A 24,223-nucleotide genomic window follows, 5' to 3' on the forward strand; every position below is an offset into this window, starting at 1 on the left:
ATTAAAAAAAAAAAAAACAAATCAAAAGTAAATTCAAGACTGCGTCCAGAGAGTGAGGCTTGTACTTTTCTTTATTTCAAAGGAGAGCTGTTGAGTAACTTTATTTTCTTTTTTATTGTTTTGTGCCCCCTCGCCCCAGTCTCCCATATGTGCTGAGGCAGGTCTCATTATATAGCCTTGGCTCTGTAACTCCCTAGGTAGACCAGGTTGACCTTAAACTTAGAGATCCTTTGCCCCTCTGCCTCCTGAGTGCTGGGATCAAATGTGTGTCACCAAGCCAGGCCATATTATTATTTTCTTATTCTAAAAGCATCACTTCTAGTGAAGACCCAGTGGCTAATCAGGATTTGTTTATAGTTGTGTAACTGGCAATAAAAAAAAAAAACATTTCCCAATTTCTCCCCACTGTAATAAGAATCGCCAATCCAGTGCCTTTGCCTGACTCGAGAGGAAGTAAGCGTTCCATCTTCACCACAGGTTGCAAAGCAAGTCTCTTCTGCCAGAGGTGGGAAACAGTGCACTGCAGACATCCTACCTCTCCAGGAGGAAGCACAGGTGTGGCCACTCTCTGGATGCTTTCTTGAATTTACTGAAGGAAACAGGAAAACCCTACTGGCAACAGGCACAGAAACCAAGTGGGTCACGTCAGTGCTGAAATAAGTGGGCTAGCGTGTAGTTCTGTGGTAGAACAGTTGCCCAGCTGTGCACGGCCTTGGGTCCCATCCCCAGCACCAAAGACAAACAGAGTAGAGCCAACTTGAACTCTTGTGTGAGGCATCCTGCAAACACAGGCTCAGAGGGCCATCAGAAGAAGGTGGCTCCACTTTTCTCTGGCAAGAGCAGGTCATAGCAGGACACAGAGGCTGTGACACACAGGCATGATCCAGAGGGCCAGTTTATTGATTCCTGAGTGAACATTCAACTGTCTGAATGATAAACCAGAAGAGGTTTTTGAAAAACCCAGTTATCTATTTGTGGGGTTAAAAAAAAAAATCACCTCAGCAAACAAGGGGGAAGTTCTCTGAACCGGCCTTTGTTACAATTCAGACTGTGGAGCTGGTGACTAGGTGTACAAGTATGTTCACGGAGCACAACCAATATAGTACATTCCCAACGTGTGTGTGTGTGTGTGTGTGTGTGTGTGTGTGTGTGTTGGTGGTAGATTCAGAACTCAAGAAGGCTGCCTGGGCAGGGACAACACAGGACTTCTCTCTAGTCTTCCCAGTGCTGGGCAGCCTTAGAGCATTGCATAGGCTAGTCAGTGCTCCAACCACTGATCAACACTCCAATTTTATGTATTTTCTGCTCAGATTTGCTTTGAACCTAAGACTGCTGTTTAAAAGACAACCCTCCCCCAAGTATTATGTTGTTGCTTACATGCCCCTCCCATGGTTTCATTTCACCCAAGGGAGGGGCCCATTTTCTCTGGTCCATTTGGCTCCAACTCTGAGCTACAAGTAGACAGACATCTGTCTGGAGGCCTTTGCATGAACCATTCCTTTGACCTGAGCTGCCCTCTGTTTGGAATAAGCAGAATCCACTTCTTCCAAGGTTCATGCCATCTTGTTAGCATGGCTAGCCCTGGTCACTTGTTCTAAAATCAAGTCCCTTCTTTTATACTTCTCATCTCCCACCCCAGATAGTACTTAAACTGGCTTACATACCTTTATTTCATTCTATCACTTCTTGATGTCTGGGTTAAGATCAAGTGTACCACTGACTGTAACCCTTCTCCCATTCATGGTCTGCTTCTGCGACAGAGAATCAGCGCCCTGAAGAGAGACTTACCAGGTTTACTGTATCCTGGATGGGCCTGTTGGCACCTGTAATTTCAGCACTTGGAAGGCAGAAGCAGAACAACCTCTACATCCGTGATTCCTTTTGTGGACAAGATCTCTCTATGTAGCCCAGGCTGGTCTCAAATCGTTAATCATTTTGTGCCTACTAAGTGCTAGGATTATATGCAGCAATGGGAAAACATTTTCAGTTGTAAACATTACTTTGTGCAAAGGCAGTAGCTAGGAGAATTAAAAAGAGAAGATACCTAGTTTAAGGTCTAGAGACTGTCTTTAATACTAGTAAGGAATTTGAACTTTTTCCACCCACCCTCCAAAAAATCCCTATTGAACCAGAAAGTTGTAGTGTGTACCTCCTGTAGGCACATCTGCTAGAGAGAGTAGGCAAGAGGATTGCTTAAGTCTAAGGCATTCAAAGCCAGCCTAGGAGTCAAAACCCGAGAACTTGCCTTTAAATGCTAAAAGTGGGGGTGGAGGGGGGAGAGGAAAGGAAGGGGAAGAGAGAAAGAAAAATCAACAAAAATTTTGTTTTAAGAAAGCTAAAATGAAACCTAATGCTGTATAGGTTAATTAAATTTTTAAATAAAAAACATATAAAAAGAATATTCAACCCAATCCTTACGTTTTTGAAAAATAATATATAGCCTTTACCTGGAAATTTTTTTTCTTTTTTTTTCGGAGCTGGGGACTGAACCCAGGGCCTTGTGCTTGCTAGGCAAGTGCTCTACCACTGAGCTAAATCCCCAACCCCAGAAAATTTTTTTTTATAAAGAATGTGGCCTTAGCGAAGTGCAGGCAGTCATTAGATGTGGCCTTGGCAAAGTGCAGGCAGTCATCAGTATTATAGTAAGTAAGCTAATTAAGTATACACTCATGGGCAAACGCTTTGGGAAAAAGAACATTTCCCTTCCCCTGCTCCTTGTTTAGACATCTGAATAATTACACCAAAACCCTTAACCCGCCTAGCAAAATATCCCATAACAATAACAGAATACATATAAGGTACACTTCACATAATAAGCAAGGTAACTGTTACATCAGACTTTACACATGGATAATTTAGCTTCTACTAGAGCTTGTGTGTGTACCACAAAGAAAGCACAATCCAGAGTGATCTCTATTTCTGAAGTCTGAATGCTAAAATATTAACATAGTTTCTAACATCTTTCCTTATGTTATTAGCTACTGCTTCATTAGGTTACCTAGCATTTTGTTGTTTTGTTGGTTTGCTTGTTTCCATGACAGGGTCTCACTGTTCTGACCTGTCCTGGAATGCACTATGTAGACCAGACTGGGCTCAAACTCACAGAGATCTGCCTGCCTCCTGAGTGCTGAGATTAAAGGCATGTGCCACCACACCCCAGACTAGTTACCTAGTGTTATAATAAAAATGAATGTTACAACTTAAGATCTTTGGTCAGTTTGGGACAGTTTTAAAACTATTTTTATTTTAAAAATAAATATCAATTGTTAATACTTAAACTTCCAGAAATAGCAATCAAATAGTCAGATGTCTATTTATAGTATCTAATTTATTTAATTATACATGCTTATTTTAAAATAACAATATATATGATACAATAATACAAAATATTGCTTTTCCCCCCATTCTCACATTGTAACAATTCACTTCAAATTTCCCACAAGCATCTTTTGAATCAACATCTTCATGATATCTACACCTAGTTTCTTTAAGTAGATCTCCTTCGCTTGCATCTAAGCTGTTTGAGAGACAGCACTTTAAAGATATATGTCTGACACCCTTCCACAATCTTGACCAATGTGTCACATTAGAACTGTCCTCCTCACCCTTGACTTATACCCTGAGGGTGTGTTTGTAATCCTCGACACAGAACCACTTGCTTATTGCTTTTGAAATAGCTATTTGAAAGGCTGGTTTGCAAATGTACTAGTGAGGAGATGTTTCCCTGGAATAATGAGAAATCTCTGTCCTGCCTTTAGAGAAAAAAAAGCACCCATTTCCAATTCATTCAAGTAGGAGAAACCCAGAACTGTACAAAACTTGCCTTATTGAGGCTTGTGCAAGCTATAAATGTGAGCAGTCACCAGAGGCTAACCACGGCAGGAAATGGCAAGGGTAGTTATAGAGGTGTGCCAGAGGTCGAGACCAGATTGTTAGGCAGTCAGGGATTGTGATGTTTCTTCAAGAGCAAATGAAGTTGTGAAAAAAGCTGGGCGTGGTGTTATCAAAAACTTTTGGGGAGAAGAAGGGAGAGAGAGAGAGAGAGAGAGAGAGAGAGAGAGAGAGAGAGAGAGAGAGAGAGAGAGAGATCCCCTCGATTCCCCAACAGCTTGGAGCTGGCCAGATAACTAGAGAGGGTAGTCTTCCAAGTAAAGGTCTGAATGTGAATGTCACACCAGCTAGGAGCAGGAGTTCCTGGACAATGCAGACTGAGCCCTGGTTCAGTAAGGGGATTTGGGAGTTGTCTGAGAGCATCAGGACTGTGAGAAAAATGGGATCAAAGAACAATGTGCAGAATGGGCAGATTCTGAAGAATGAATGACTGAGCTGGTCAGACATTTGTGAATGAGAAGATGGAGAAATCCACCTATCCCACCTCCGACGGGCTCCTCCCTCTTTCAAACCATATTACACTGCACTGTCAATACTCATTTTCTAGACTGCAAGGAAGACAAGGCAGTAAGTCTGGACCGCTCGGAACCAGAATAATCCTAAGGATGTGTGTGCTAGATGAACAACTGGAGAAGAGGATGCACAGAAAGGAGGAAAGGGAGAATGAGACATCAGTGTCTATGGAAAGATGGTCGGCCAAGGAGAACAGACCAGGGAGCATGGGCAGGACCTCAGAGGGCAGCCAGAACCAAGGGGCTGAGACAAACAGGGAAGGAAGACGGAGGAGTGGGGTTTGGATGTTCTCAGCTTTGAAAAACATCAGGATACTAATGAAGACTACAGGTGTGAGTGTCAAGAGCAGGAATGGAATCATACTTCTATGTAGTATGGCACTTCCAATAACCAGAACAGCAAAACTCATCTCCCTGGTTGCAGGGAAGATTTTAAGGCAGCGATTCTCCAACTGTAGTCTTCCCAGCAGCAGCTGTGATCTGCTGTGAAATTCTCAGGCTCCACCCAGACCTACTACATCAGAAATCCTGGAGGTTAGCTAGGCAGCCTGTGTGCTGACAAGTCTCTCTGGGGATTCCAGTACACAATGAAGTTTAAGAAAAGTGCTTTTCAGGCTGGGGATGCAGCTCAGTTGGGACAATGCTTGCCTAACATGTCCAAAGCCCTGAGTTGGGTCATCAGCATTACATAAATGTGTGTTTGTTTGTACATGCTTGTACCGGTTTGGGAGGAAGGAGGAGATTAAGGAGTTCCAGATCACTCTCTTCCACATAGAAATCAGAGTGATGTGTTTGAGACCACCTCAGAAACAAAAAACCTTACTGCTTTAAGGTATGGATGGAACCCTCTCCTTCCTTCCCCCTCCCCTTTCTCTCCTAAGGACAGGGGTTCCACAGTCCTGGCTGCCCTGGCTATTCAGCTGAGGATGGCCCTGTAAGTACATATTTTGCTTCGACTTCCTGACAGCTGGGATTACAGATGTGCTGCCACGCCCAGCTTAAGTTTTCCTTCTTCCCTTTTACTTTTTTGTTGTGTTTTTGAGACAGGTTTTCTCTGTGGAACAGAGCCCTGGTTGTCCTAGAAGTCACTCTATAGGCCAGGCTGGCCTTAAACTCAAGAGATCTGCTTGCCTCTGCCTCCCGAGTGCTGAGATTAAAGGGGAGCATAACCACCAGTGGGTTGTTTAAGTTCTTCTTAACCCTTTGACATCTGCTATACTAGTCAGTAGTGAGCACTGGCATCCATTTGGCATTGGAAAAGAAGGCTGCTGGCTTGTCTCCGGCTGTGTGGGGTCTTACAGATTCCTTTTTCTTCCAGCTTCACTGTCACTTATTAACATAAGAAAAAGACAAAGTACTTACCTTCTAAGTCGTAAGGATCAGAGACAATGCTTAGCACATCCTGAGTGGCCAATTATACTGGTTATTAATTAAGAATTATGAATATAGAAGATTCACAAAGCCCACCACTTCATGGAATAGTTTGATTCCCAGCTAGGTTTTTCCAAAGTCATGGTTTTATATCATGTGTGTGATAAACTTACATAGCTCTCCCTGTTTCTAGACTCTAAGAATTAACATGTCCTAAAGTTCTGCAAGGAGCCTTGAGGTCAAAGCCAATCCTACACTCTATTTTTGTCCTGTTCAGAAACAGCCTTGCTGATCAGACAAGCTGTTTATACCCTGCTCAACATATGACCAAGTACACATACTCATAGCAGGCAAGTGGGATGGTACTGTGGCTGATCCTCATAGAATGTGAGATTGGGACATAGGTATGGAAGAGTGGTAACATCCAATATGGCTCTAGGTTGTAGAGAAATTAGATCATGGGTCTAAAAGGCCACTCAAATTAAAAAAAAAAAAAAAAAAAAGAAAGAAAATAAAATAAAACAAAACCCCAAAAACTAGGACATGTTTTATTTGCTGGTGCTGGGTGAAATCTAGAGCCCCATGTATGCTGAGCACACACTCTACCACTGAAAAACATCCTAGCACAGCATGTTTCAGATGCAATTCCAAGGGTTCTACAAGTTCATCTTATTTTTTCATCTACCACGGAACCATAAATAGTACTTAGAGTAAACACTCACCAAACTAGCAGTTAAACAAAGGCTGTTCTTTGCCAAAACAAGAAAAAGAAAAATCTGGGTATGCTGAATTTTGGTGGCTACCACTTAGAGCCACACCAGTCTGAAGGGCCAAATCTTGGACAAGTGTTTCAGCTACAAACTATTTTCATTTAAAAAAAATATTTTTTTCACACACACCCCCACGCCTATACACCCCTCAACAACCCCTCGTATGTGCAATGTGAATGTAGGTGCACATGAAGGCTAGATGCGAGCAGTATATATATACTCTCATGGCTATGCAATCTCTCCAGGACCTGTTTTCAGTTTTGAGAGTGAATCTTACCTAAGCTGGCCTCAAACTTATGATCCTTCTGCCTCAGCCTCCTGTGTTCTGGGATTAGTGGTACCAGCATACCTGGTGGCTAGTACCTTTTTCATGACTGTGTATGTGGGACTCTTACTATGATACAGGTAGAGGTCAGTTTGGGCTCGACCAGTCTAAAGGCACATTCAAAGAGTGGCCTTGAAACCTGAAACTAGAAGAAAAGCTGTATGGAATTGTCACCTCTCATTCATCCTTGGGAAATAGCCCTTTAATGCACTCACTCCAAGATCTCTGTACCCTCCTACCCGAGCCTCAGGTCTCTCTGGTGTTGATGTGCCATCTTAAGCATGGAGTTTAATGTATCCTGTTCAAGTGTGTCAAAGCAGGTTGCTTTGCAATGAACCAAGGATATATGTACAAATCACCAGACAAGAATACTGACCTTCTGGTGTACTCAGGCAGGCCTTCCCTGAACAGATAACCTTAGAGCCTTTGCTTGAGCCAATGCCCTTTTTGGCCTTCCCCACCTGTTCAGAGCCCATAGTACCATTCCTCCTACTCTGAGCCACTCCCAGCCCTGCCCAAACAAAGAGGCAGTTAGTTCCTCAGTGCCTACCCGGAAAAGGACTCAGAAAGCAGGACAACTATGAATGTGACTCCCAAGTTGTAGCATTGGAGAGTTTTAGCTTACTAAAGTAGTTTACTTGCTACTTTATGGCCCCAAGGTGTAGAGGTGTGGGCTGGTATGTAGATGTGCTCAATGCCGACAGGTGCACGAGTCACCACCTCCCCCCTAGTTGAAATGTCTTCTGTTTCTCATTTGGTACATAGCTAAGAGTGGGGAACAAGCTTATTCTTAGGTAGAGCTTGGAGAAACATGAAGAGGCCCTGGTCTAGGATGCATGAGTTCTGACGGTGACCATCCTACAATACACCAAGGGCTTTTCAAAGGTGTGAGTGACTTCTCATTAAAAAGAATCAAGTGTTTTAGTTCCAGAAGGTTAGGATTCCATTTCAACAGTATAGACAAGATGACCAAGGTAGGCTTACTACAGAAAAATTCTGCTCTAAAATATCACAGTAATTAGCAATGTGCAGAACACATGGTTGTTATGATTTAGAGCACTGTGGTAATATTTTAATCAAGATCCTTTCTGTTACATGGACTGACAAAGTCACTTCAGATTCATGTTAAAAAAAAAATCCAGATGCATTCTAAGCACACCCTAAGGATGAATGAAAACCATGGCAAGGATACAGAACTGGATGAGAGAGCAGGGAAGTCCTCAGGCTTACCAAAGCCTCCTATCTCTCAGGCTTGCTCACCAGTGCCAACTCCTGCCTGGGGAAGTATGTCATCACCCAGGTCATCTCTCTCCAGGTGATGACTGATTTTTCTCCTTCATGCAGAAGCCTCAAGATACAGAATTATCATTGTGCATTTCAATTAGTTCAGCCCTGGCTTAAACAACTAGCATGTTAGAGAAGCATGAAGAGGGTGAAAGAGAAAGGCCACTGGGGGTGCTGGGTCAGGCAAGAGCCTCAACAGTGCCTTTAGAGACATCAGTTGCTACATCAGATGCTTAGTTGTTGATGCTGAAAGAAACCAGCAAAGAAGCCAGGTATGGAGGCTGTGTCTCTAACCCCTGACTTTGGGAAGCTGAGGCTGAACTACACAGTGAAACCACGTCTCAATAGCTGAAAGCAAAAGCTCTAGTAGTGTAAGTAACTCACCTCTCACAAAGGCCTTAACAGACACTGAACTCAATAGAAAGGGCCGTTTCCTGCTTCACTGCACCTCACTGGACGTGGCTGACACCTGCTTCTCATGGAGGAATGGTGAAGACAAGCCAAATTACAATGCTGTCACTCTTTCTCATTAGTAGGTTGACGTTTAGCAATCTGCTGGCTGACAACATGGAATGGTAAGGGTGAAGTTCACCTTTTTCCTTAAATCCCTGTCAGGGAATCATTTTGTAGATATATTGCATAGAGCCAGGGACACGGTGGGTGGGTGCTCAATGGTAGGAGACTCTTGTGCTAATTTTAAACACGTACTGCTATCACTTTGGATCCCTCTGCTTCTGTATCTCACAGCAGGCAGAGCAGAAAAATAAACCAATCTCAGGTTTGCTCTTTCCCCTTAGACATAGCTTACAAATACTGACATCTTGACCTCAGAAGCACAAGATGCACACCAAGAAATCACTAGAAAGTATTTTAACAAAACCCACTAGTTTAAATAGCCAAGAGCATTACAGAATTTTTTACTCTAAAACATGCAAAGGCAGGAGACGCTCAGAATCACATATTACACTATGACCTTAGTGTTGCTTTTCACTTAAAGTTTGAAGCAATGTGAAATGGATAGAAATACTTTGTTAAAAGAGCAGAATAAGCCACAATAGCATATATACTAATAAAATCCTCGTGTCTAAGTCTACACCCAAACACAAGGCTATGTCCAGTAGGGGATCATGTTCTGGAGTTTTGTGAAACGTGGAAATATTAGGAAGGGTCAATATACTTCAATAGGAGAGCCATAAATGCCCTGAAAGCAGAAAGTTGACACCATTTTAAATATAATTCATATATATATATTTAAAATCAAACACAATTAAATAGAATATGGTTTAGGTACATGAATACTTCAGAATAACAGAGATGGTACATAGTACCAAAAACTTATACACAGCCTTTTTGCTTCTTCTGTTGAACAGTGTGCCTCTATACAGTCAATATTGCAATGAAATAAATTTTCTGTTCATTCAAGACTTTCCCAAAAGTGATTAATAATTATATATATATATGTATATATATACATATATATACACACACACACATACATATATATATTCTTTTGCAAATTCTGAGCAAAAGCAGTAACACCTAAGAAAACTCCCTTTCTCTCTAAACTGTTCCACACAAGGAAGCACTGGCACCATGTGGCCAGGGGAGTGTGCTTGCCAACTGGGTGGCCCCGCCAATGGCTGTGCCACAGGTACAAAGCCAACTAAGCAGAAGGGCAGCAATGAGTCTCCCACTGTCTGAAGACAGAAAGGGAAAAGGCAACTGCACATTTCCCACTCACAGTGAAGAACTGGGGAGACACTCAAAAGGGAGTGCTTCTGTCCCCACATTATTAAAAACTAAAACGAAATTTGTGAATGTGTTCTAAGTACCACATGGGAAAAACTGGAGTGATCATTGTTTTTTCCCATGTGTATTCTGAAGAGGGAATGAAGCATTTGGAGCATAGCATTCCTATAGAGGAAATGGGTCTTGATGCTCCAAGTAAACTAATCAGCAGAGGAGAGACTAGCTGTAAGGATGTATCATCTCAGAGTGAAGGAAATGTGAACAGTGTTCTGTCAGCTAGGCTTGACCCATGACTTGCCAGCTTTCTAGTTAATGCTTCTGTGAAGAAAAACACACAAGGAATCGTCCTCTGCTCCACAGGCTGCTGGCCCACACTGCCACTTGGAGCTGCTTGCTCCAGGCAGGATAGACTCACCTGTGATCCCTAGGAGACAAGAAGAAGCACCTGTCTCATGCTTTCTGACACAGCTAGGGAAGGAATCTGCTGCAAGCATGTGGTCCCCGTCTATCCAGTGGGTACGGCCACTGGAAAACTAATGGTCTAGTAATGTCACCAACACCACTTTTTATCTCGGGACTCACTGTGTTACCATCATGTGTCATCTATGTCTACATTACGACCGCTCTCGGACTGTCTCCCATCCTTTCCTGGAAACAACAGTGATCTAGCAGTGAAAAGAAATGCAGTGCTCCACTTTCATCGGCTGTGTTGAGGAATCCAACCAAAGGGGAAAGTTCGTATTTTTTCAAAATCAGATTTCATTATCTCTGGTTTTGAGTCATAGCTGGAGAAAAAAGAAAACAAAAGAAAAAGGTAAGGTACATGCTTGTAGTAGATGACATACTATCAGCACAGATGACAGCCATGTACCAGAGCTTAGGGGATAGCAGAGGACTTTTTTTGTGAGGCAACGTAGTAATTATCCTTAGATACTGCTGAGACAGGAGCTTAAAAGAAGCTAAGAACTTGGTTTTATTTTTCTTTTTGGATAATGGTTACTAGAATGAAACCATTACTTTTCTGTTTGTTTGTGTTCATTTATTTGCATTGTGCACTTATGTGCACATTGTGTAGAAACCAAAGGTGAACTCTGGGTGCCATTCCTCAGGTGCTGTCACCTTGTGTTTTCTGAGACGAGGACTCTAATTGCCCTGGGCTCAGCAATTACGTAGTACTGTGAACCGGCTGGAATCTGCTTGTAAGCACCAGGTTACAAACAAATGCCACTGCTTCTGGCTTTTTAATATGGGTTCTAGAAATCAAACTGAAGTCCAACGCACTTCACAATTGAGTGATTTCTACGTTTGTCAATGTTCTCATTTTTAAAAATTATTTATGTGCACTGGTGTTTTACCTATATGTATGTCTGTGTCAGGATCCCTTGGAACTGGAATTATAAACAGTTCTGAGCTGTCACGTGGTTGCTGTGAATCGAACCTGGGTCCTCTGGAAGAGCAGCCAGTGCTCTTAACTGCTGAGACATCTCTCCAGCCTGATTTTTTATTTTTTGACAAGGCTCTACTTGTAGGACTCAGCCCTAGTGAACTCATTTGAGAAGGTAAAGACATAATATATAGATATTGAATAACACACTGTCTCTGACAAAAACATTACATAACTTAAATAAGCCATGAGACTCATAAAGATTTCTCTTTTTTGTTTTGGTTTTAGAGACAGAGTTTTTCTCTGTATAGCCTTGGCTGTCCTGGAACTCATTTTGTAGACCAGGCTGACTTCAAACTCACAGAGATCTGCCTGCCTCTACCTCTCCAGTGCTGGGATTAAAGGTGTGCACCACCACTGCCTGGGCTTAAAGGGCCATTCTCTCCTTTACACAGCAGCAGGAAGAAACAGATACCGCAGAAGACATGGTTCCTGCTATTTTCAAGATGCAACAAACCCTTTAACAACTCAGTAATGATATGAGGTAGTGCCCAAAAACACTCCAGAGGCAAATGTATTTGAATCCAGGGGGTTCAAAACAGAGAGGTGGCAACCAGGCTACACAGAGCAAGTAATTTGTATGGGTTCATGTCTGCTCACGAATTCATGGCCACGGAATGAGAATTAGGAAATCTTCTGAAGTTTTCTTTCCCAGTATCTCTAATCTATCGTTGAAGGAAGAAAGACCTTGCAAAAGGTTGTGCATACTACCTAAAAAAGAAAGCCAAAGGCAGAGAGGGTGGGCTCCACAGTAAAGCATTCAGGAGGCCCTGATTAAAGAGACCTAAGAAGCACAGTTCTCTCTTTCTCCCTTTCTTCTTACACACACACACACACACACACACACACACACACACACACACCCCTCTTCCTCCCTCCCTCCCCCCTTCCCTGTGTTCCCAGTTCTTCTGGTTTCTTATTTTGTTCCATACCAGTGCATTACTTACTCTGAGAGAAAGTCAAGAGAGCTCAACACCGTAGAGACAAGGTCTAGTAAGCTCAGTCAGTCTCTCTCCCCCTACACTTCTCCCACTTGCATGGTTTTTTTTTTTTTCTTTTCTTCCCGGAGCTGGGGACAGAACCTAGGGCCTACCAAGCACTCTACCACTGAGCTAAATCCCCAACCCCTGGATATTTTCTTTATTTACATTTCAAACATTCTCCACTTTCCCGGTTTCCCCTCTGGAAACCCCCCATCCCATCCCCCGACCCCCTACCTCCATGTGGGTGCTCCCCCAACCCCCTTTTACTCCTTCCTGCCTCCCCACCCTGGCATTCCCCTTGGCTGGGGTACCTTGTACTTTAGGCACCTTAGCTTGCTCTTTACTATTTGGGGTTTGACAGAAATTACCACTCTTACACAAAAGAGACTGTACTTTAGCAAAGTGAACGGGACTTTGATCTGAACTAGCTCAGTGAGCAGTTCAGTTTCATCAAGCTCTGGTTTTAAGACTGCTGAGAGGGGCTGGGGATTTAGCTCAGTGGTAGAGCGCTTACCTAGGAAGCGCAAGGCCCTGGGTTCGGTCCCCAGCTCCGAAAAAAAGAACAAAAAAAAAAAAAGAAAAAAAGACTGCTGAGAAGTGAGAAGGCCAGCTAACAACTGGCAGGGCAAGATGGATGCTGGACCTGTATCAAATTCAAAACATCCAAACTGCTGAAGACGTACGTCACAGGATAGTTTCCTAGGCCAGGATATGGACGGTTTAGGGAAGAACACTCATCTAGCATGCTTGAGACCCTGTGCTTGATAAAGCACAGGACCTTTAAGAATATAGTTTTCCAAGATTTCTTTTGCTTAAATGTTAAGTGCAGGAATGGAAGAGTTGAAAACTTTCACACCCCCCTATCAAAAAATGAGCTCAGTTGGATGTGGTAACTCATAAATATAATCCCCAAGTTGGAAGAGTATTATGAATTCAAGGATAGCCTAGGCTATAGAAAGACTCTGTCTCAGAAAATTCAGCCAGAAAGTGTCAAAAACTGTTCAACTAAAAAAAATAAAAATACTTCATTGGACCGCTTGTCCTGTTTTTTAGATAGAGTATCATTGTGTGGCCAGGGATTCTTTGAGCTCCCTATATATAGCACAGGCTGGTTTTAAATTTATGATCCTCCACCTTCAGGTTCCTGAGAGCTAAGATTATGGGTTCTACCGCCACACCGAACTTAAAAGAACCTTCTTAGGATTGATTTCAGCTGTTTGGTCACTAGGAATGAATTCTCTCAGGTTTTGTTTGGCTTATAAAAATCCCTTTAAGTTCATTGATCAAAAGATACCTTCACTTTTGACTTTTATTTATTAGGCAATTTTAAAAACACTGGATCTTCTGGCTTGCTTAACTTTTGAAAAGATGATTGCTGTTCGTATACATGTAATACATCTCCAGCTACTTTAAAATCCTTCTTTTTATTTCTGGAATCCAGAATTATGTTAGTGTCCTAGTATTTGTTTACATGTATACTGCTTCTGTATATGTAGACTTACAGTTTTAATGAAACCTAGAACTTTTTAATCATTTCTTCATGTATTTTTTTAAAGATTTATTTACTTTATTAATATGACTAAAATGTCTGTCTTCAGACACACCAGAAGAGGGCATCAGATCCCTTTACAGATGGTTGTGAGCTACCATGTGGTTGTTGGGATTTGAACTCAGGACCTCTGGAAGAGCAGTCAGTGCTCTTAATCTCTGAGCCATCTCTCCAGGCCTCTTCATGTAATTTTTAATAATTATTTTTTCATGTATTTTTTCTGTATTTGTGCCTCAAATGTTTGTTAGATGGTATCACATCATCCAATAGCATTTTATTTCTTTATCTTTCCAGTCTTTTTCTGTTTGTCTTCATGCAGGAGTTTACATGCTTTTCAGGAAGCTTTTTCTTTTCTTTCTTTTTTTTAAAAAAAGGTTTATTTATTATATGTACAGCATTCCACCTCCATGGACACCTGCAGGTCAGAAGAGGGCACCAGATCCCATTACAGATGGTTGTGAGCCACCATGTGGTTGCTGGGAATTGAACTCAGGACCTTTGGAAGAGCAGAGAGTGCTCTTAACCTCTGAGCCATCTCTCCAGACCACAGGGAACTTTTCCTTGTAGTCCCTAATGGCACATGATTTCATTCAGTGTTATTTTACACCTGTAATATTATTTATTTCAAGAACCTAGGTTTTTAAAATCTAACTTCTATTTCTCCCTATTAAATTGTTTGCCTTGGCATTCTTCAAAAATTTTATTCCATATTATGTTTGTTGAGTCTGTATGCCCTTGCTACTACAACAGGCTGTGGAGATTAGGACAACTCTGTCAATCAGTCCTCTCTTTCCATTTTTACTTATGTTCCATTGAAGAGGACTAGCTTTTGTTTTAGCATACAGTTGTTATACTTAGATTAGTCTGATTGTTCCAAACTACTTTTAAATTTTGTTGAGGTCTATTAGGGCTCACTTAGTTCAAGTTTTATGACACAAGTCCCCATCGTTTTGTATCCTTTGTGTAATTACTGTGGCCAGAAGAAATACCAACTACTCCTAGCCCTGTCTTTCAGGCACCATTTGGCATGTAACTTTTCTGGGGGTTGTCCCTAGAGATAAGCACTTTCTTCCCCATCCATGCAGATTGGTCTCTGGCCAGACCAATGACTTAAAGCCCTCCCCGAGTACCTCTGGACAGCGTCTTCTTTTCTGATGTTCTGTCTCATAACTGCTATAAATAACTGTACCAAGCTCTTCCCCTTTAATTTTTCCTTTTGATTTCTCAGGTCAGCAAATCTCCTGGGTTCTGTTCAGATCTGTGTTCTCTACTTCAGAAGCCAATTCTCAACAGTGGGCTGGGGCTCACTTCAACCCATGTCTTTCAGAGATTATAGTCCCATCTGTCTAATGTCCATGATCTAGAAACAGTTTTCACTTAGTCTTGCAGTGCCTCATGATGAGAAAGGTACTTCCTATAGCAGTTAGTTCTTCAGAGGCAGATACGGAAAAATCCTAATGTTGTGTGTGTTCATATATGCATAAAATAATTGTTTTTATTATTCTTATATGTGTGAGTGTGTGTATATGTCTACAGGTATCTGAGGAGACCACAGGCATCATATCTAAGTATTATAGATGGTTGTGGATGCAGGGAACCAAATTCTAGTCCTGTGCAAGAGCAGTATGTACTCTTAACTGTAGAGTCCTAACTCCAGCTCCTCTTTTTATTTTTTTTTAATTACTAAATATTCAAAGTGTGTGTGTGCACGCATGCATGCGTATTTATTGACTTATTTTACAAAAGCTAGGTCAAGGGCAGAGATACAGTTCAGTTGTTAAAGTGTTTGCCTAACATTCATAAAGCCCAAGGGTTGCTCCTCAGCACCATACAAACCGGTTTTGATGGCATGTCCTATAATTCCAGCAGTTAGGAGGTGGAAGTGGGAGGATCAGAAGGTCCAGGTGAACTGGCCACAAGACTTTGAGGCTAGCCCAGGCTACACTGTGACCCTGTCTCAAACAGACAACACTAACGAAAGTACAGCAGTAACCCTTACCTTTGTAGACTTCTCTAGTGGTTGATCATGGTGTGCCTGCTGCATAACATCACTCACTATCATTTTTGCAATCTTCCAAGCTAGCTCTTCTTGGGCCTGAAAGAATTAATTCAAGCTGCTGATAAATGACATTCGTCAGGAGGATCAAGATACATATAGTTGGTCTTCTAACCACGCTTACCACTAGATTAAAAGCACCTTCCAATAAGTTCAAGAATCTGGGTACCTCTGTATGACAGGACATTCACTGTCTCTCAGGGTCAGCTACTGAAGTAGCCAACATCACATTTCTGTTTGATGGTCAAATGGAACACTTTTTCCCACTTTCATCTTTCAATGTACTTAATTAATCCAAAGCAAGCTTCCTCAACTGAAAATGACAAGAAGCCATCAGCACTCCTGACCTGGTGTGGTGATGGAAACCTGAGCCTAGATTTATGTCTTGGTGGTAAGAGTCTCTGGATTGAAGAATCTGAGAAAACCAGGCAATGACTAAATGCTAAAGGAGCATTTCTTGTTATAACCAGGTTAAGAACACTGATGTGATCTGCACTGCAAGGAAACCAAAAGAGAATGTAGAGCCTTCCTTAGACAAGGATAGGTCTTTTGCTTCTATAAGAATTTAATAAAGGCTTACCTCATCAGTATTTCCTTGCACCCACTTCTTCATAGCTTGTGAGAACATGAATCCTAGTAAACAAAGCCAAAATGAATATGGAATTCAAGTGTAATCTTACATTACAAATGTTTTTAGGAGATGCTACTTAGACATGCATTGCTTCTATAACAGAGTGTTTATAACTTTGGGGAAATTGTGATTTAAAAATGCTTCTGAAGTGGGTTGGGGATTTAGCTCAGTGGTAGACCTAGCAAGCGCAAGGCCCCGGGTTCGGTCCTCAGCTCCAGAAAAAAAAAAAAAATGCTTCTGAAGAGCTGTTTCAGAGGTCTGGAGTTTTCTTCTACTTTTCTCACCAGATGAAGGTTAATGTTAGACTTGTAGCAAACATTGAAAACAAACAAACAAACAAAAACCTTAATCAATGTAATGGTTTGGTATAAGAATCTACCAACACATCAGGAGACTGACAGATGGATTTGTTTTCCTCTTCAGTCTAGAGGATTCCTCTGAATATTTCCTTTCTTTAAATACACATTCATGTATTCATGTGTTTATTTAAAGAAAGGCAGTGTTTATTCATTCATTCATTGGGGTGGGTGGGAATGTGTAAGTGTAGGGATCAGAGGACAACTGAGAGGAATGGTTCTCTCCGTCTGCACGTGTGACCTGAACAAAGGGGGCCAGGTTTGGCACAAATGCCTTCTCTTTCTGAACCATCTCTCAGGCCCAATAGATTAATTCTTAAGGTTCATTAACAAAGATGAGCCTAGATATACCATTCATGAAAAATACAAGATCCAGATCTTTTTCCTTGAATACTTTTATCATTGGAGGTTTTCTTAAAAAACAAACAAACAAACAAACAAACAAACAAACAAACTGCTAGGCAGTGGAGGTGAACAGCTTTAATCTCAGCACCTGACTGAGGCAGACGGGTTTGAGTTGTCTGGCCTGGTCTACATACACAATCAGTTCCAAGACATCCAGAGCTACAAAACAAAGACCTTGTCTCAAAAAACAAAAGAACAAAAAAGATTTACTTATTTGTTATTATTTGTCTGTGCATGTGAGCACAGAATTTCATGGAAGCCAGAAGCACCGGAACCTCTGGAGCTAGAGTCATAGGGGGTTTTAAGCCACCACATGTGGAAAAGGAAACCTGAGTCCAGTCTTGCACAAGAGCAGCAAGCACTCTTAAGAGTGCTCTCTCCAGGCTTCCACTCTGAGGTTTGAAATCCTAGTCTGGTCATCAGTTACTGCCAAGCAGAGGCAATAAGGCCATGATACTAAAATCTCACACAGCTGCTGAATTACGTACATCCTGCCCTATTCTCCCATTAGGCTCATCTGCAGACAGACATACATGGTAAGCAGTCTCCTTTGCTGACACTTTCCAGTAACTGTGTATTTGGTTCCTTTCCTACCAATTCCTCAGGATAACACTGCCAATCTCCTTTATTAACTCATTTTCTTTGATGCACTTCATCCCTTCCCATGGCTTTAAATTTCTTTTATGCCGACAATGAAGAACCTCCTCTGTTGGCCACAAATCTGTCTTTCTGAAGGATCTTATAGGCATTTCAAATGTAACGTATCCTAACCAAGCTTATGTGCCACCCACTCACTTATTTGTTTCTACTCTACTGTCCTTTTTTAATTTAATCCCATATATATTCACTGCAAGAAGCCACATTATTTTTAACTTATTATGTAACTTAGAGAGGGGAATACCATTCAGTGGTAGGATCCTTGTCTAATATGTAGGCGGCTTTGGGTTCATAGTAATAATATTAATAAAAACCAAATACCTTCTTTATACACATATAAAATCTGCCACCAAGATAAATCTCACCATTTACCTGAGAATGCAATCTATTGACTTCCAACCTTCAGTCTAGACTCTTCCTTCTAATTCCTGCTAACATCTTCAAATCCTGTCCTCCTTAGTACCAGTCTACAAACTGATGATTTTCTTGAGAGCCACCTCCCTCTAGTACTATTTCCTTCAAATTTTACCATCAGAGAAATGCTCCCAGTCATGAGTCAGCTCCGAAACTCAGTACCCATCAGTTAAGAGTTTAATCACCTTAATGAGGCCTAGAAGGGCTCTCCTGAAGACAGACAAAGACAGACACAGGAGGGGCACCAGTGAAGGGAAATGCGCTCACATCTTTTTATAATTCATTTTATTATTTTTTGTTTATTTATTGTTATTTTGACAAGCTTTCTCTGTATGGCCCTGAACTCAGAGAACCACTTGCTTCTGCCTCCCAAGTGCTGGGACTACAGGCATGAACCACCACACCTAGCTATTTTTAACGTACACGTGTGTGTGTGTGTGTGTGTGTGTGTGTGTGTGTGTGTGTGTGTGTGTGTCCCCACAGAGGACAGAAATGTCAGAACTCCTGGAGCTGGAGTTAGTCACCTGCCCTTGATTTGGGAAACAAACAAGTTCTCTACTGGTATCTGTAACTCCCAAGCCACTTTCTATTTTTTTAAAATACAACTTTTCAACTTAAGTTTGTTTGCCCTGAAATAAAAGTTCTCATAGTCTCACAAACTTTTAAGGTACACACAAACCCTTTTTAAAAATTAAAAATATACTTCATTATTAATTATTACTGTTATTACTACCACTACCACTAGAGGGAGCACAAATGTTCTACGACCCAAGCATAAAGATCAGAGAGCAATTCTGTGGAACTAGCACACATTCTGGGGCTTGAACTCAGTCTGCCAAGCCAAACACTTTACTCACTGAGCCAAGTTGTCAGCAACTTTCTCAAAACTAAATCTTTTTCTCAGCTCTGTTGAAGTCTTTTGCTACATGTTGTAATGTTAAATACTAGCCCCTAAGGCCTGGTTGGCTGCTGCTAGAGACACGAGAATCTGCACACAGACTAAAGTGACACAGTGTAACCTTGCCTCCTAACTTTCCCTGATTGATGAATAAAATTGCCTGGGGCCTATAGCTGGGCAGAAGAGACAAAGGTGGAGTTTCTGGTTTCCGGGCTTGGGTCAGAGGCAAGAGACCACCAGAGGAGACAGAGAAGATGGAGAGAGGACAAGATGACATGGGGCAGGAATCATGAAAACGTGGCCAGGGCTGGCCAATTGGAGTTAAGAATTGCCCAGATGGCACATGCCAAGTTAAAACTCGGGGTTATTGATAGGAAAGTAAATTCTAATAGCTTAGAGGGTAGCTAACTGGCTAGCTCTAGTGCTGTAGAGACTTATAATAAATATAAAGGTTGTGTGTCTTTATCTGGGAACCAAATAATTAAAGGTGGGGCAGATCCTTGATTCGAGATTAAATATTTACTACAACAGTGCTCTGTTCACCAGGGTTTCAAAAGCCAAATCAGAACTCTGGGACTAGCCTGGTGTGTTTAACAGGTCAGAGGCATAAGAAAGGAAACAAGTCAAGAAAACCTGACAGGCTACATTCTTTTATTTATAGCTCTGGCATTTAGCATAATGCTTAGTAATGACTGAAGTATTTTCTGAATGTAACACAATCAACCTCTACACTCCTGTATCAGCAAAACATGTGACTTAAAGAGCCATCTTGACAACCAAAGGTAATAGCAGTATATACACAAGTATACACATATACACAGTTTATGTACATACAGACTGCATAATGCCTAGTCATCATTTCATTAATATATCTTGATTAAAAATTCAGGATGGAGTTGGAGCTGAGGTTACAAGCACTTATTGCTCTGGCAGAGGACCTGGGTTCAGTTCCCAGCACCACATGGTGGTTCACTATTGTCTGTAATTCCAATTTCAAAACTGTCAACTCTCTTCTGCCCTCCACAAGCACCAGGCATGCATATAGTACATATACACACATGTAAATTCAAACAAGCAAGACCCCATAAATATCTTAACGGATGGAACTGCTGGCAGAGATGTAGTCCTGTTGCCTGTCCGTCTAGTATAACACAAAGCAAACTGCTCTTCTACTATGTGCCTAACTCATGAGCACCAGCACTCATGGCTTAGGTGCTGACAAGATGCTTCTCTACTTCTCTTAAGCTGCTATGTTCTATTTCCTAAACATTGCAGGATATTTGATCACACTGTGAGATTGTGTTATTTACTGAAAGAAACCCTATTTCTAGTTGTGGTGAGGCTCAGCCCTTGGCACACATTTTATCACCCTCTGGCGGGAGTACACATATACCCCTAGTACACACTTTTAATCCCAAAGTTCACTTGGAAGGAAGCAGTCATGTTTAAAAGTGATGTCTGAGTGGAAGACAAATGGCAAATCAGAAAGATTTGACAGAACAGGATGTGCCCAACTCTCACAAGGAGAGAGGAAAGGGAAGCTGTGAGAGGGAGCAGTGAAGAAGGGAGCCGGTTTTACTGGGACAGTTGTAGAGAGACAGGTTGCACAGTTAGAGCAAGCTAGATAGAGGTGAAGACAGAACAAGTTAGAGAATGAGAAGGAGCCAGAAGATTAAAACAGATTGCTAGAGTTAGTCTGAGGCCAAGAGGAGCAAAAAGTCAGAAACTGAGAGAAAAGCAAGTTTGAATCAGTCAGCAAGGAGAGGCATTTTGAGGCAGAACAACTGAGTTGAAAGATCCAGCCAGAATTCACAAAGAGCTATAAAGGGTGAGCTTCTTCAGCAATAAGTCTGAGGCTGAAAACAGTCTAGGCCTAGATTAGATTGTGTGGAAGCTAGAAGCTTCCAGGACTAAGCCTAGGTTAGCAGACTAAGGCAGTAAACCTCCAAAACCAGAATTACATCAGGAGAATAAAAGATATTTTTACACCCAATGGCTGTAGAACAAATCCTTCAATAACAAAAGCCATGTAACATCACTTCTCTAATCCAACATGCCATGAGTCTCCACCACCCTCTAAACTTTGCAGTGGTCCTCACCACCATCTACTACTCTTTTTTTTCTGCTCACTCTACTCCACACATACTGCTCTTGTCCCTTGATCAGGTGTGTGATGGTTTGTATATGCTCGGCCCAGGTAGTGGCACTATTAGAAGGTATGACCTTGTGGAGTAAGTGTTTGGGTGTGAGCTTTAAGACCCCTATCCTAGCTGCTTGTACATCAGGATTCTGCCTCAGATAAAGACGTAGAACTCTCAGCTCTGCCTGCACCTCCCTTGCCTGGATGCTGCCATGCTCCCCGCCTTGATGATAATGGACTGAACCTTTGAACCTGTATTGTCCTTATATCATTTGCATTGGTCCTGGTGTCCGTTCAGAGCAGTGAATCCCTAAGACAATGTGCTATGCTCCAATTCAGCCCTCTACTCATTCCTTCAGCTGAGCTGCTGCTGGACCGAAACCTCTCTCTTCCTGGACTTGGACCACGCTAAGCCAAGGCTAACTTTCCTGAAGATTACCTTTCAACTATTCTTTCCCACTTCTCTGACAATCTCTTACCCTGCATTTTATGCTTATAGAGAAGTATTAACATGTGCATAAGCTGTGTTTACAGTCTTCACTGCCCCATGAGTTACACAGAGAACACAGCTAAAAAAGAGAAACCAGAGTACTTATTTTCTCCTGGGTACCAAGAGCGCTACAGGCACAGTAGATACTTCATTACTCTTCAGAATAAATAATACGAAAAGACTGAATAATAAGAATGAGCAGAGTTAAAGAAGAATTCAAAAATCACTTTTTGGACTATGGGCATAGCTCAGTGGTGGAGCAACGCTTAACATGTACCAGGAACTGGAGGTAATTTCTAGCATTGAAAAAAATGTGGTATGTTTTTCTTCACTCTCTACACTCTTTTCAGCAGAACACCTTAGACATTTCTGATAAAATAGGAAATAAATTGATTTTTTAGGTAAATAAAGTCAACTTGAAAACAGACCCTCTTGTTCTTTATTACTTCAATAACTGGCATTTTTTTCTTTGAAAACTTATATTTGAAAAGAATAATCACTCTCTAAAATAGCAGTGAAATCCTTTATCAAAATATAATTGCATTAAGGAAGTGGGAGATGGCTCAACGAGTGAAGCTCCTGCTGGTGCAAGAACCTGAGGCTCATCCCCAGCATCACGTGATAACTGGGTGTGCTAGTGTGTGAATGCAATCCTAATACTCTTATGGGAAACACACACACCACACACTCATTTTTAAACAACACACACACACCCCACGTTAAGGAGAGAAAAAAACAAGCTACATTTAAAAATAGATAAAGCACAATGGAAAGCAGTGCTATTAAATCCAAAAGGAAGACTAACAACAGCTTCTATTTTAAACTTAATAGATGTCCTCTGAATGGATTTATATTTGTTCCCAAAATTTTCCTGTGTGAACCAATTATTTGGAACTGGAATCAGTCTCAAAAGACTTTTTATGAAAAAAGACTTGGAAGAACCAGGTGTGGTGGTGCATACGCACCTTTAATCTCAGAACTGAGGAGGCTGAAGCAGACAGACGCATTTCTGAGTTCTAGGCCAGCGAGGGCTATAAGGAAAAAAAGTGGGGACTGAGTGGAAACAGACAAACTTGAGGGGCCGAGGAGTGGGCTCAGTGGGCAGTGCTCAAGGTGTTTAGCCACAGAGCCTAAACAAACAGTCAGGTACAGCAGTGCCCCTCTCGATGCCTCCCTGCCCATGAGGGGGTGGAGACGGCTGGGCTGGGAGGGATTAGCCAGCCAGCCTAGCTACATGTGAAAGGAAAAAAGAAAAAAGATTTTAGTCTAAATCTTTTTTTTTTTTCCGGAGCTGGGGACCGAACCCAGGGCCTTGCGCTTCCGAGGCAAGTGCTCTACCACTGAGCTAAATCCCCAACCCCGGTTTTAGTCTAAATCTTAAGACTTCACCAAGCCACTCACTCTTTTGTTACAGACTGTTAGACAAAGGCTTCGGATTTAACTTATTATTTTCCATTCATATTTCATAATAATTTTCAGTAACTGAGGAAATTTAATAGATTAAAAGGTCACAAGATCAACCACAACGCCTCCCTGGACTCTCCTACTGCTATGCTTTCTGTAGTAGCAATGTCAAGTTCAGTAACTTTTTATTCAAAGGAAGAGATTTTTGTAGAGGTGCACAAATTCCTCTCACACACGTATAATCTATAAACACAGAGTAAAAACATGGTAGTTACAACCATTTTAAACCTTAATCCTTCACTTATAGTTAGTATCTAATGTGAGCAAAAGCTTAATATAAAAAATAAGAACTACATACAACCTTTCGATTTCTTCACATCAGGTTCAGGCTCAGACTCTCGGATGAACTGCCCCAAGTCACTAACTCTCCCAAAGGACATCTTCCTAAACACAATGAAAAGACAAATGTCATTTCTAAAATTCTAAGCTTAAATAGCTTATCTAAAGCTCGAAACCTGGAACCACAGCTCATAATGGTTCAAGTTATTCAAAGGAGGCTTATTTGAAATAGAACATCTTTTCATACAGACGGAAAGACTTGAAGTCAATGGAATTCCTTTAAAACCTTAAAAAGATTTATGAAATATAATACTAGGTGATTTACAGTTATAAAATTCATACAGAGAATAGGCACAAGACTAGTCAAGACAATTTTGCAAAAGAAGAAATAAAAAAGTCTGATTTGCTCTGTATGATCAGACTATATGACAAGTCCAGGGTGAAACTGTGTATGCCAGCACAGCTGAGGCCCTGGGCCCCATCTGAAATACTGAGGACCAAACAAAGCTAAACCAACCAACCAAACCCATCATCCCCTAAACTCATGAAGGAAAT

At 41.5% G+C, this 24,223-nt stretch overlaps 1 protein-coding gene and 1 long non-coding RNA gene across 8 annotated transcripts in view; both read right to left on the reverse strand.

The window, feature by feature from the left end:
* Window positions 1-3,216: 3,216 nt before the first annotated feature.
* Akap10 (A-kinase anchoring protein 10) overlaps window positions 3,217-24,223 on the reverse strand; it is a 63,224-nt gene continuing 42,217 nt past the window's right edge. For 6 of the 7 annotated variants that reach the window (XR_015630777.1, XM_087572897.1, XM_087572896.1 and 3 more), the window contains 4 exons: window positions 23,691-23,773; window positions 16,515-16,567; window positions 15,878-15,973; window positions 9,378-10,687 (listed from right to left, as the gene is read on the reverse strand). Coding sequence is in view for 6 of the 7 variants with exons in the window: in XM_087572897.1 (XP_087429023.1) it covers window positions 10,682-10,687; window positions 15,878-15,973; window positions 16,515-16,567; window positions 23,691-23,773 (238 nt within the window). In the remaining variant the exon portion in view is untranslated. 7 annotated transcript variants of the gene reach the window in all.
* On the reverse strand, window positions 12,370-14,337 carry LOC148002903 (uncharacterized). The gene is made up of 2 exons (XR_015631695.1): window positions 12,918-14,337; window positions 12,370-12,415 (listed from the first exon to the last, which is right to left on the reverse strand). It is a non-coding gene; the product is annotated as an uncharacterized LOC148002903 (long non-coding RNA).

This window comes from Rattus norvegicus, chromosome 10, assembly GCF_021556685.1.
Source record: "Rattus norvegicus strain SHRSP/BbbUtx chromosome 10, alternate assembly SHRSP_T2T, whole genome shotgun sequence".
NCBI classification, from domain to species: Eukaryota; Metazoa; Chordata; class Mammalia; order Rodentia; family Muridae; genus Rattus; species Rattus norvegicus.